At 39.6% G+C, this 12795-nt stretch overlaps 1 protein-coding gene across 11 annotated transcripts in view; it reads right to left on the bottom strand.

Annotated features, from left to right (window-relative positions):
- Window positions 1-12795, bottom strand: part of vav2 (vav 2 guanine nucleotide exchange factor) — a 193193-nt gene that overhangs the window by 5045 nt on the left and 175353 nt on the right. For 4 of the 11 annotated variants that reach the window (XM_051413450.1, XM_051413452.1, XM_051413457.1 and 1 more), the window contains 14 exons: window positions 11659-11747; window positions 11420-11552; window positions 11003-11017; window positions 10569-10678; window positions 9537-9638; window positions 7323-7411; window positions 6346-6359; window positions 6148-6166; window positions 5314-5441; window positions 3106-3177; window positions 2832-2893; window positions 2394-2510; window positions 1508-1595; window positions 1268-1391 (listed from right to left, as the gene is read on the bottom strand). In XM_051413450.1, the coding sequence (XP_051269410.1) occupies window positions 1268-1391; window positions 1508-1595; window positions 2394-2510; window positions 2832-2893; window positions 3106-3177; window positions 5314-5441; window positions 6148-6166; window positions 6346-6359; window positions 7323-7411; window positions 9537-9638; window positions 10569-10678; window positions 11003-11017; window positions 11420-11552; window positions 11659-11747 (1162 nt within the window). The remainder of the gene's footprint in view (window positions 1-1267; window positions 1392-1507; window positions 1596-2393; window positions 2511-2831; window positions 2894-3105; window positions 3178-5313; window positions 5442-6147; window positions 6167-6345; window positions 6360-7322; window positions 7412-9536; window positions 9639-10568; window positions 10679-11002; window positions 11018-11419; window positions 11553-11658; window positions 11748-12795) is intronic. The other 7 variants (XM_051413455.1, XM_051413456.1, XM_051413460.1 and 4 more) reach the window with 3 other exon arrangements.

Genomic DNA, 12795 nt, shown 5'->3' with positions numbered 1-12795 from the left:
ATATTTTAATTGCACTCTGTACAGCTTCCCAGACAATGTTTGTCTGGACTCTCACTCCATTACCAAACTACATAATGGTGCAGAAAGCATAGCTTAAAAAGGGAATGAGAGGCTTTTACCAGCCCCTGAACAAACCCACTGATAATAGACTGTATGAACCATAGATGCTTCCTAATCATAATAGATCCCTCCTAATCCCACCACTGTTACCATGCACACCAGTGGGGTGTGACACGCCTGCAACCACAGAAATACATAAAAATGTGTGTTTGAAAACAAACGAGCGAGAGTGAGAGCACATTATCACCAACAAAGACTCAATTGTCTCCATTCATTTCCAAATTCAGCCAAAACAGGGGGGGAACAATCTTGCTGCAGTGGCCAGGTCCTCCTGCAGATCGAACAAAGGCAGGCCAATGCAGGACAAGAGCCAGTGCGAGGCCAGAGCCAGTATTGATACAGTCTAATGGACAGAGAGGGATGCCAATTCAGACAGCCAGTCCACAGGCCTCTGAGTTAGCTGACAAACTCTTCCTCTTTGTCTTTCTGTCTTTATCTACTTTGCACTGCCAGACTCCTTTTCTGCCCTTTTCCCCTCTGTGCTTCCTCCATTCCTCTCTGTATGAGTCAGTAGAGTCATTGGTCCAGGGAGGAGTGAAGACAAAGAGAGTGGGAGGTAGTTTGTCTCATTTATTTTACCCTTCCTGGCTATATCCACTGCCAAGGTGGCAAAGGGATTAAATTTGTAAGGTGGAACTGCAAATTATAGCGTCTCTACTCAAATTAGTATTGTCATAATCATTCATAGAAGCAGGCAGATGTATAAGTTGACACACAATATGCTTTTAGCCACTGTGCCTATAATCCATCCACCCATTTTCCACCGCTTATCCGGGTCTACATCAATCCTCCAGCTCTTCCTGGGGTAATCCGAGGTGTAAACAGGCCAGAATTGATATGCAGTGTACAGTGTGTTCTGGGTCTGCTCGGGGGTCTTCAGTGTTGCCGGAGTGATATGTCCATGGGGCATCTGAATCAGATGCCCAAATCACCTCGACTGACTCCTTTTGATGCACAAGAGGAGGGGTTCAGCTCAGAGTTCCTTCCAGATGTCGGAGCTCTAGTGGTTAACTCAACCGCTGATTTCACCACTCCTATCTGTGATCTAATTCTTTTGGGAAATACCCTGAGCTCATAAACATTAGGTGAGGGTTGTAACCTAGATCGACTAGAAGTGCTGGAGAAGAGGAACATTTGGAAGTCTTACCTGGTGAGCGTGTACTGGCCCGAGTAAGCGAGCGTTCTCTTGACTTGTAGGGGTATCGCAATGTGGTATCTAATAACTTGAAGCTTTCTTTCAGTGAATGGGACTGATAGTACTCCACCAGCTCCTGTTATAATAAACCACACAGAAGAATTAAAACATACGGCCATCTGATTTGTTGTTTTTTTCACACTGGTATCAAGGTACTGTGGGTATTTTGTGTTGTTGGTAGTTATGACTTACCAAAAGACTCTCAAACTTCTTGGCCTCAGTAATGTGAATCCAGCTGTCTTTTTCAATGACTTTAATGTGCTTTACTTCATCATTGAATCTGTAAAAACAAACGCCACAAAAACAACAAGAAGAAGAGAAACAATTTACAATAGTAAATGATTAAATTCTCCTTAACTTAATTTATCAAAAACATTTTGTATGTTATGGCTTCTTATTGTTGTGCTTTTACTCTTGTACATTTGGGGGAGGGAGTCCACGTTAAATGTTTTGTTGTGTACCTGAAGGACTAATAGCCTAAATAAAAATAAAGTATTTTTTGGGCGCCCGGTTAGCTCAGTCGGTAGAGCTGGCGACCCATGTACAGAGTTGCTGCAGCGGCCCAGGGTTTGAATCCGACCTACGGCCCTTTGCTGCATGTCATCCCCTCTCTCTCTGCCCCCCATTTCCTGTCTATCTTCAGCTCTCACTATCAATAAAGGCAATAAGAGGCCAAAAAAATAACTTTAAAAAATAAAGTATTTTTCACAAGTTTAAGCCGACTGTTGGACTTGTTTAATTATTTGCCTGAAGGCTGGTCCCCACAGCTTCTGTCGCACCTGTCTAAAGACTTGAAGAAAAATGTGCCAAAGCATTTCTACCAGTACATCACTGTATGACAGCTCCAGTAAGAGCTATTAAATTATTCCTCTCTGGCATGTATTCTCTCAGAGGAAATGCAAACAACAAAACAGGATCAAAAAATAAAAAAGCAATTACCAAGTGGTAATTAGCCGGAGCTAAAAGATGCAAGGAAAAAGCTGACTGGGGCATCCCGTGATAATTTTCATTTCCCACAAGATGTGGATAAAAACCTTCCCTTGAGATTTCCCTCTCCTGTAGGATGTGAAACACTCACTTGATGCTGATGGCGAACCTCTCCGCCTCAGCTGTCCTCTCTCTGATAAGGTAGGTCCCACTGCTGTGGGATTTTAAAAGGTTGTCGGCCTGCTGGCGCTCCATGTTCCCTGCAAACCTACAGAGGAGCAGACAATCAACTTGTGACCTCCAGATACGAAGTTATATAATCAATGTCATTGGAAAGGCTTTACAAATCGTCCAACATCAAACAGCCATGTAGTAATTAATCTTTTGGTTGCAGTCCATTTTGATGTCATTTAGCTTTAAATTGAACTAGTGCATGAAGTTAAGAGTGTAACTAGTATTAACATTAATAGAGCTGCAGTGATTAAATGACAGTGACCTCAGGGCAATGGTATTATAAGTGTACAGGGCCTTTAAAGTCTGAGGATGGAATAATCTTAAATTCATAACCTTCAGAAATGACGGGTCTTACCAAGGATATCCATAGTAGTCTGCTTCCCTTGAGGACTGCCGGCTGGATAATGACTGGAAGGGCTGTCACAAATAAACAGACACTACACAATGAATAACTTATAAACAGAACAAAACCGTGAAGCAGAAGTAAATCTTTTATATGCATGTCCCACAGGTAGTTAAGTGTACACTAAAGAGGAAAAGAAGGGCTCTGGTATGCCCTCAGAAATCACACATACAGTAATGATTCCCTTCAAATGCATACCTACTGTACATGTACAAGGATGGCTTACCTTTGGGTCCAAATAAGGTTTGACACATGAACTGGGAAAGAAGCCGCTCTTTTGTGTTTGTATCAGCTTCCCCTGCAAGATAAAGGCAAGGCAAGTTTATTTGTACTGCACCATAAATACTTTTCAAGCAATTCAAAGTCCGCTTTACATGAGACAAACAGACGCATTAGAAGATGAAAATGAAATCCAATAGAAAATTAAAAGGATAATTCAATTAAAGCAATAAATAGTGTCAGTGTGGTTAGAGTGTAGCAATAAACGGCTGTCAGACTAAACATCAGTACAGTAGCCACGACAGCAGGATTAATATGGACTAAAAGGAACACAGACTGCACCAATTTTCATGAGGAAAGGCTTATTTTTCTAGAAAGAAAAATGTCTACTAATGAAAACATTTGAAAAATCCTATAATCACATAAATCACTGGCTCCAACTGACTACAAATAACATACATTACACACCGACGCTGCCATCGCACTGACAACAAATGATAACACAGCTGTCAAGTTCGCCCATCAGCATCAGACAGTTGAAACTTAAATACCTGCTACCTGAAGCGATTGATTTTTAGCTTAACATTGACATTTAATATAGAGATTCATTGGTGACTTTAAATTTACAGCTTCAGAAAGTTGCCCTGGGAAAAGCTAGCCTAATATAAGAATCTGAGCGTGTATAAGATTCAATGATTCAGCAGGAGTGTCAAAAGTTCCCAGAGCTCCTGTCACTGGGGCCTAATTCAACCTCCAGGTTTGCAGGTACAGCTTCATTGATGTTCAACTAAAAATTGGTAAAGTCTTCATCTTGCTCCAAGAAATCAGACGAATGATTGTTCCAGTAGTATCTGCGAATTTCAGATTCTACTCAGGAGTGTGTGACAGGTGTGTCGGAAGGCAGCACAACTTGTGAAAGGACTCCCATGGGTATGTAAGCTGGTGCCAAGCAGATACAGTGCGACAGTATGCTGGAGTTTATATTTTATTTTTTCTTCAGAATCTGAAGAATCATAACTTTATTGCCAGCATATGCTGACACATAACAATGAATTGGATTCCAGTTCTACAGGAAAAGGAATATAACTAATCACATCTCTAAGTTTTAACCATGTTGTGAGTAATGGTGGTCTTACACTCATGTAACTGCAATGTCCCTGGTCCAAATCTGACCTCACTTGGTGACCCTGCTCCTGACTTGGATTTGACACAGGTCTTGTCCTTTGTATGATGACACTTGTGTGAGGTTACAGTAATCGGTATGAGATTAACTTGCAGCCATACATTTCCAACAATTCTTGTTGCATAAAGTTTTCACCCATCTTCTTATCTCCTAGAATTCATGCCAGGCCATAGCTCTAAAACAAACCTGCAAACTGCATCATTCATTTTTAAAAGATAAAGAAAGTTTTCGCATCTGGTGTCAACTTGTATCTACAATTTAGATAATGTAGTTTACTTGTATAATTTTAATTTATTATCTTGACAAATACAGACCCCTGTGAGGACCTTTTATTTATAGTGCAGTCAGTATGTGGACACATTTTATTTAATAGAAAAGTGAAAAGATCAACATTTTGGGAAATGTCCTTATTTGCTTTGATGCCGAGTCTGAGATAAGAAGATTGATACCACTCTCATGTCTGTAGGCTACACTAAATATAAGGCTACAGCCAGCTTAGCAGAAATGTTAGAAACAGAAGTTAACAGCTAGACTGCCACCTCGCTCACTAATTAACATGTTTTATCTAATTTATGAGGGGTTCTGTGCAGGACTATTTCTTGGCCTCACCACTGACTGGTTGCATGGCAACCTCATGGTGATGACAAGACTCCAGGAAGTCACTGAACCCAGCCAAGACTGTAAAGATTAAACAAACAAAATGTGAATTAGTTTGCCTGGGAGCGGCTGGTAGTCAGATTTTGTTCAGATCCAGGCTACACTGTGGGAATTGTAGCTCTTTTTATACAAATCCCACAGGGTAAAAGGGGCTATGAGTCCTACTCTGATCACCCAGATCACCTTCAAACATCTTTAAACGTTCTTGAAAGTCAGCACTTTAACTTTATAGTCATCGATTGATTTAAAATCAAATGAAACAAGGTCTCACTGTCCTGGAGCACAGAGCCAACATCAACTGTCTTCATAATAATATTCACCCTTTAAGTGTCAGACTGGGACATGTTTTCAGACAGAAGGGACCGACTACTGTACCTCCCACCATGTGGTGTCAGGATCTCCCTTCAGCAGCTCGATAAAATCTCCTGTTTGAAAACAGAGCGGTGTCTTCCCTGGAGGTGCCGGTGTGCCATGGTAGTTCCTCACTGCCACCATCTTGGGACCTGGAAACACAATTAATCGTTTGAAGTGAGTATTAATAGAGGTAAGTGGGAGTAACAGTTGTGTTGATGACAAGGGATGAAAGGAAGAGATGAAGAGCTGCTCGCTGTTGTTTGGATATCCCTCTTTGGTTTCACATGTAACATCGTGATTTAGGCTGATTAAGGCATGACTGTTTTTGCATAAAAATCTTGCCCTCTGAATGAATCAGTGCTCTAAGATACACAAAATAAAACCACAACATCCTGGGTTCAAATCTGATCCAGGATCTTCGTTGCATGGTATCTCTTTCATCGTCCACTTAGAAGTATCTTATAATGCAAAAATGCTAGAAAATACAAACCCAATGTTACCAAGAGCAACTTTGTAATTTAAAACTGTCTTTTCTCTCTCCAGACTGTATTTATTATTCCCGTAGACCAACTATGATATCCCTCTTATCTAAAAGGTCTTCAAGTTATCGAATTTCAAGTAATATCTATACAGTAGGATCTCTATACATGTATGCACTGCCACCCACTCTACAGTACATGGTTGATCATGTTGTGGTTCATGTGTAGTGGGCCTATCCACTAGATGGCAGTAGAGAGCTGTGCTGCTCAATAAAAGCTCTCGCCAAAACAAACTTGTTACATGACAGCTGAAAGAATATCTAGCTTCATCTGAAAGTGTTCTCCATCATGTTTAGGTGACAGAAGGTGTTCTCACCTGATGATAATCCAGGTTCCTATAAAAGAGAAATACATATTTGATCAAAAATACTATTACAAACAAAATACAAAAAAAAAGGGAAAATGGCAAATTGGAGGGTAATAATGACACTGATGATGATGATAATGATGTTAATGATAATAATAAGAATAATAATACTGCTACAGTAGGCTGACATATAGAGGGTCTACTCACCAAGTCATGAGGATCTGAAACAAGACAAAAAAGATAGTGACAGTCATGGAGGGTTCACATTTCAGGATAACAGTTCTCATCATATGTGTCAGGGATTTGTGTTCAATATGCTATGTAAAACACAAAATTAAATTTTGCTTGTTTGGCTGCCTTTTGGCTTCATCCTACAAGTAAAATGTTCAAACTGTGAAAGTAAAGCAGGTGTGGATAAAGTTGAAAGTACCTAAGTATATATGGTAACAGGTACACACATTTTCTTCCTGGTGCCTGGCCCCATTATTTCTTCCCATTCCCAATCAGTCCCACTTTTCTTGCCAGTTCTGTCCAGTCCAGAGGAATTACTTTTCACACTGACTAACTACAGTATTTAGGTGTCATTTCAACTAAAGAACCATAGGAGGTGTAGGGTTACACATTGGACCTCACTCAGAGTACTGTCCTGGCTTCAATTTGAGAAAACAGGGCTGTGAGTTTCTCAAAGATGCAGTAGGTTACTTTTCTAAACAAAAAAACGTTTTGCTCAAAATAGACATAAATATTCCACACATCTATTTCATGAGGCAGGTGCGCAGGAGTGGGATGAGCATCCAAAAGTAGAAAACTACTGCACATGGGGAATGATTGTTTACAGTTGTGTAGCCACTCCTTATTAAGATGGCTTCTCATTTTCATGAACCATTTGCCTGATGAAGGTCTAGTAATAAAACGCTGCAAATAAATGTTTGCACTGCGAGTTAGACAATGTGCGGGAATTCTACTTTTGTCATATTTGCTGAAACATTCACTATATTGACATTTTTTTTATTTCACAAATCATTATCAATTTGATCAAAACAAAACAAGCCCTCACATCACAGTGTCATAACCATCAATGATGTCAGACAACATCGATGAACGGTCGATTACACCCAAATATCGACCCTTCAAAAGTAAATGTGAATCAGGCTTTCTACTAGAAGATTAGAGGAAACACCTACTGATTTTACAGATGGTGATGACTTCCAGACACTCTTTGTGTGCTCCTGTTCCACAGTGAGAGCAGTAGTAGCCCTGATAAAAGATGCCCCTAGAGGACACACACACACACACACACACACATCAGAAATGCAAACAGGAAGTGTCTCAGACACAAATTAACTTCTTGTAAGTACAACACACAAGGGGAACTGCTGCTTGTTACTATGTGCCTGCGATTGTGGTTACACATGCTCCATCATTTCCACTCTGCAAACCCTTAAAATCACAAAATCAACTCGCTCCATTTAAGAGCATGTACTCCAGAACTGTATTTGTTACGGGGACTGCAGCACTGCATGCATCGCACACTGCCATGTTGAATAGTAAGCGCCATAAATCACGATGGGATCTGCTGGGGCTGCAGCAGTAATTAGCATCTAGCAGGGAGTGAGAACGTTGGTCCCTGCTTCCACTGGTTGTGTGAATTTAGGTCAGCCAAGCCATGAAATTTGTGGGTCAATACACAGAGTGGAGTTTAGCCTGGTGACTGTAATAGAGGTGAAAGTGGTGATTCAGTGGCACGGGTTATCCCTGCTGCAGTCGAGCAACACTCTCACATGGGAAGAGTTGCGCTCAGGGACACAGTGGGTGGTGCTGAGAAGGGGAATGTTTAAAAATATAATCCGTCAGCCACAGTCGCACTTAGTCGATTTTTTTTCTCCAAAGATTGCTTTCACACTAATGAGGTGCTACGTTAGCCAAAAACATATTCCCTCTGTGATTTAAGTCTGTTTGTTTGTTTGCTGCTCACCAAATGTGGTTGAATTTCTCTTTAGTTTAGCTCTTCAATTCTTCGCTCACTGTTTTCGCCTTTGAGTACGTTTTTTAACTTAACACAGCTTTTACTGGTGTTACATTCACCAATACATTTACTAACAATGTACATTACTGTTGCATGACAGCAGTGGTGGAAAGAATTTTTTTTTTTAATTTCCATTACTACTTACTTTATACTTCAAATCCAACAAAATTCAAACAGAAACGTACTCTTTGTGAGTGCATTTCTGTGGCAGCTGGAGTTACTATTAACTGGACATTTTAAATAAAAAGAAAAGACATAATGAACTTGTAAAATATGATATATTAAACTCCCAAACAGAAAATTAAGTAGATACAACTAAAGGTCACGCTTAACAATACAGTCAGTGATTAACAGTGTAATTGTTTTCTATGAATCAGGAACCAATTAAACACTTAAATGTAGGTACAGTGGTAGAAAACAAGACAATGAGGAACACAGTTCTAACAATTGGACATTTTAGAAGAAAGAAGAAGTAAACTATAGTATTTATGTAAATACTTGGCAACTACAATACTGGGGGAAAGCAGTAGATTGGCAAAAATGGTGTAAAAACTGATATTCTACCAAACCTAAAAAATAATTAGTTGGGGTTGGGGGTGTTATACCTAAAGTTAAGCATAATTAAGGACATGGCCGCTTTGAGTAACCAGGCTTCATTTGGGCCGCATCAGCTCCACCCACGCTCCACGTCTCTGCTCATTTTTGGATTAGCTGGGAGACGGCGGAGTCAGGACTGCCAGAACTGAGCTTCACAACGGCTCTTCAGAAACCTATAGATGATGTCACAGAGACTATGTCCATTTTCAATTGTACAGTCTGTGGCCTTAAGCCAGTACAAAACGTGGTTTCTCCTTTCCTCTAAAATGTTGAATTGTTACTCCATTGTTCCCCATGATCTTGTTTACTTCCACTGTATGTACATTTTGGCCCCAGTAGGAACTAGTCAGTAACTGGTTACTATTTGATTTATATAAAAAATGACACCCTAAAACTGGAGAAACTGTAGTTCACAAAAGTATCTATTTTCAAGGTCAAGTGAATCATTTTTTATGTCAAGTATTATTTTCATTCTGGTATTGCTATGTTTTATTGAAGAAAACGATCTGACTGCTTCTTCCACCACTACATTTAACATGGATATTGTTTTTGTATTTTATGTTACATAACCTGTGTCGGGTTCATAAAACATCTTACGTCCGCATAAAAAAATGGGTCTGACTACATAGTACAAATACCACTGAAAAAGAAATCTCTTTTACTACTGAATATTTTTGGATACTTGATGGTTCTTGGAAAGTCTGGAAGAAGATACATTCATTATTCATTGGAGAATATGAATGTGCATCAGCACTGGGGTTATCGGGGTCGTTACCTCAGGAGCATCTTGCAGGCTCGACAGTTGGTGTTCTTATCGAATGTGTGCATTTGAAAGTTATGCTGATTGGCTGTGGCTCTCTCTGGCTTGATGTTGGACCTGGAAGTAAATCATAATGAATGAGAGGAGCTGATGGGTTTGTTTTTGTGATGAATTAGCTTGATATTACTGGCATTTAAAGGTGCAATATGTAAGAATTGAGACGACTCTCAAATGTACAGTATGTTTCAAAACAATAGGGTGCAGCATATCGCATATCAGGTCCTAACTGCTGCCAACTGCTGTTAGCTTAGTTAGCTGTGCAGTGTGTGGAGCCAGAAAATTTTCACATCTAACTCGGTGAATTAAGGGTTTATTTTGACCAAACCAAAGTTGTTAATTGTTGGAAAAGTGGAAAGACTAACCAATATTGTTTTGGTGTTTTTTATTTTAGTTAACAAGGCAATTAAGCTAGCTCAATTAAACTTAAATTCCAGTGGTGTGTGGTTGTATATTCTGTTTCATCAGGAATATTGGTAAGAATATTTCCGTTTCTGACATTTTGTGAGTTTATTTTGTTTATTCGTTTCACTAAAAAAGCTAAGAGAGCTTGGGTAATGTAGCGAACCTGCCTCTTGCACACATCTCCCAGCTGAAACTACGGGGAGGAGGCCTGAGCTTTACTATCGGACTATTGCCTCTTAAGGCAAAAGCCTACAAAATGGTATTATAAGACAGTACGGGCCGGGGCTAACTGGTTTTCATGCATCTCTGCAACAACAATATAAACGTCTTTGACATAACGTAAAAAAATGTATTTATGCACATTGTTGATATTTTTGAGAATTTTTTTTAATTCTTAAATCTCTTAAACTCTTACACACTGCACCTTTGATTCATTGGAGTAATGTAAAAAAAAAAAAAAACAGACAATCCCATCTGTTTTTTTGTATATACAGTTTCTCAATTGAATGTCCAGGAAAATTACTGTTTCAGAATTAAAATTACATATACTACAATACAAAATGGTATCCATGTTATCATACTCACATGGCCATGTCAAACTGCTCCATCCACTTCCTCTTTGTCTCCTCAGTTTTACAAAAGAACTGGAAGCCCTGCTTCCCTTGCAGGTGGATCAGGTAGAAACCATAAGACCACTGGGGAAACAAAGTGAGTGAGGAACAGATGGCAGAGAAATATGTGGGTGGAAATGACAATGACAGAGACAGGCAAAGAAGCTTGTGATAACTGCACATTTGAATAAATATGTACCAAAACATACAGTAAATATGATCACATTTATTTCCGAGCTAAGAAATGCTCCACATGCTTTAGCAGTGCATCTGACCAATAAGCTGGAGGGTCAGTCACAGAGCCGGCGGGGTGCACGTGCAAACACGGCATGACACCCAAAAACACCACTGCCAAAAATAGGCCACTATGAGAGGATGAGTTAAATAAAGGGAGTCACTTGAGCTTACCATTTTTCCACTCGACTGGTAAGCATGCAAAAAGAAAGACACCAGAGAAAGACCCAGTTACACATGCAAACATGGACAGATACATGCAGATTCAAAACCAAAAAAAAAAGCCATGTTAGACTGGTGGTGCAATGCACTGCAGAACGTTATCATGAATCCTGAATGACCTTGATTGCATTTACATGGTCTTTCAAGCATGGGCGAGCAAAATGCATATCTGACACTTCAATGCATTACTCATGAATTCTATATCTAAAATTACCATCAACAAGGTCCTTCAGCTCAAGGACAACATTTATAATGATTACACAGGATGTTTCATTACCTGCACTAGCAAGGCACTGCCCTTACAAAGATCTCACTGTGTGTGAAATGATGCTGTTCGGTGTCCTTTTAAACTAAAACTATGACTCTTACCTTTTTCATGTCTCTGTTGTTCATGGGGTCGTCGGACATTTTATACGACTGCAGTTCAATAATCTCTTTAAGCTCATAGCTGTAGCCTTTCCTCTTGCAGACAATGACCACTTTATCAAACAGGAATATATACCTGAACACAGATACACACACAGTCATTGTTAATATGTCATTGCTGGCATTGGATGACTTTATTTCTCACATCCTTTGGGTAGTTCCTCTGCGGCGTCTGGACTCACCGGTCCTGTTTTGTTCGGTTGACAATGGAGCACACCTTCAGCTCTCCGTCTATCTTTGGCCTTCCGTACTCCTCCAGTTTCACCTGCTGCTTAGGTCACAAGGACACACATGCAATGTCAATCCCACTGCATACTATAACTTCTAAATTAATGAGAAACCATAAATAATTCAGATACACTTGAATTTCAAAGAGAATGCAAATAGGTATACAATGACTGATACAACTTGGACGCTATTCAGTCCCTGTTCAGTTGTTTTTTTGTCCTACTAATCCAGATTTTGCTTGTGTTTACTGTATGTATGGCACATGTACAAGTCCAAAATTAACCCGGTGACTATTTGCACTTTGGCTGGAAACAACAGGAAAAGAGAGTTGAGCGGGAGTACGAACAGAAGTGAAAGGAGAAAACACTGACAGAAAGACAAAGAAAGAGAGTGCTGTTAGAAATATTATGGGAAGTGAACATCAGACTGAAATGTACATGACGTCTCTTGTTCATGTTCTGCAAGACTAAATGATTTATTGGAGACAATATAAGAGTGCAAGATTGTGACAAGTGGAAGCAAGACGATGCCAGTGTTCTTAGCACAGACATTTCAACAATGGGAGCTGGAAAATTAGACCTGGAAATGTGGTTTCAGAAATCTTATCTTTTACTACAACATTAAAGCAATAGGTTGACATTTTCAGGAGAGATGAGAAACTGATACGACTCTCTTATCTGCAACCTCACGGTGATGATGAGCCGCTGGAAAGTTACTGCCCCTGGCCGAAAAGTAGTCTGTGACATAACCCCATATACCACTTTTACACGTCTTTGTGTTAAGCTAAGCTAACCCTTTTGCTGGTATACACAAGCATGGTATAAATCTTCTGACCTAACCTTCGTCAAGTGTAATTTCCCCAAAATGGAGAAATTTAGCTTTGCCCTTCTGACTTCAAATCAATGAAAAGAGCCCAGATAAAAACACGATACAGAAAATAGAAATCTCTCGTGAAATAACCAAACTTTAATAGATAATTATAGATAGTAGGTAAGGGATTGCATCACTTATAGTAAGACATGGATTTCTTCAAATAACACAGGGAAAAAAATCTCTAGATGAAAAAGATGTGACTGAGAAATTCCTCACTT

This window comes from Dicentrarchus labrax, unplaced genomic scaffold, assembly GCF_905237075.1.
Source record: "Dicentrarchus labrax unplaced genomic scaffold, dlabrax2021, whole genome shotgun sequence".
Classification (NCBI taxonomy): Eukaryota; Metazoa; Chordata; class Actinopteri; family Moronidae; genus Dicentrarchus; species Dicentrarchus labrax.
This window is presented reverse-complemented; position numbering and strand designations above follow the sequence as displayed.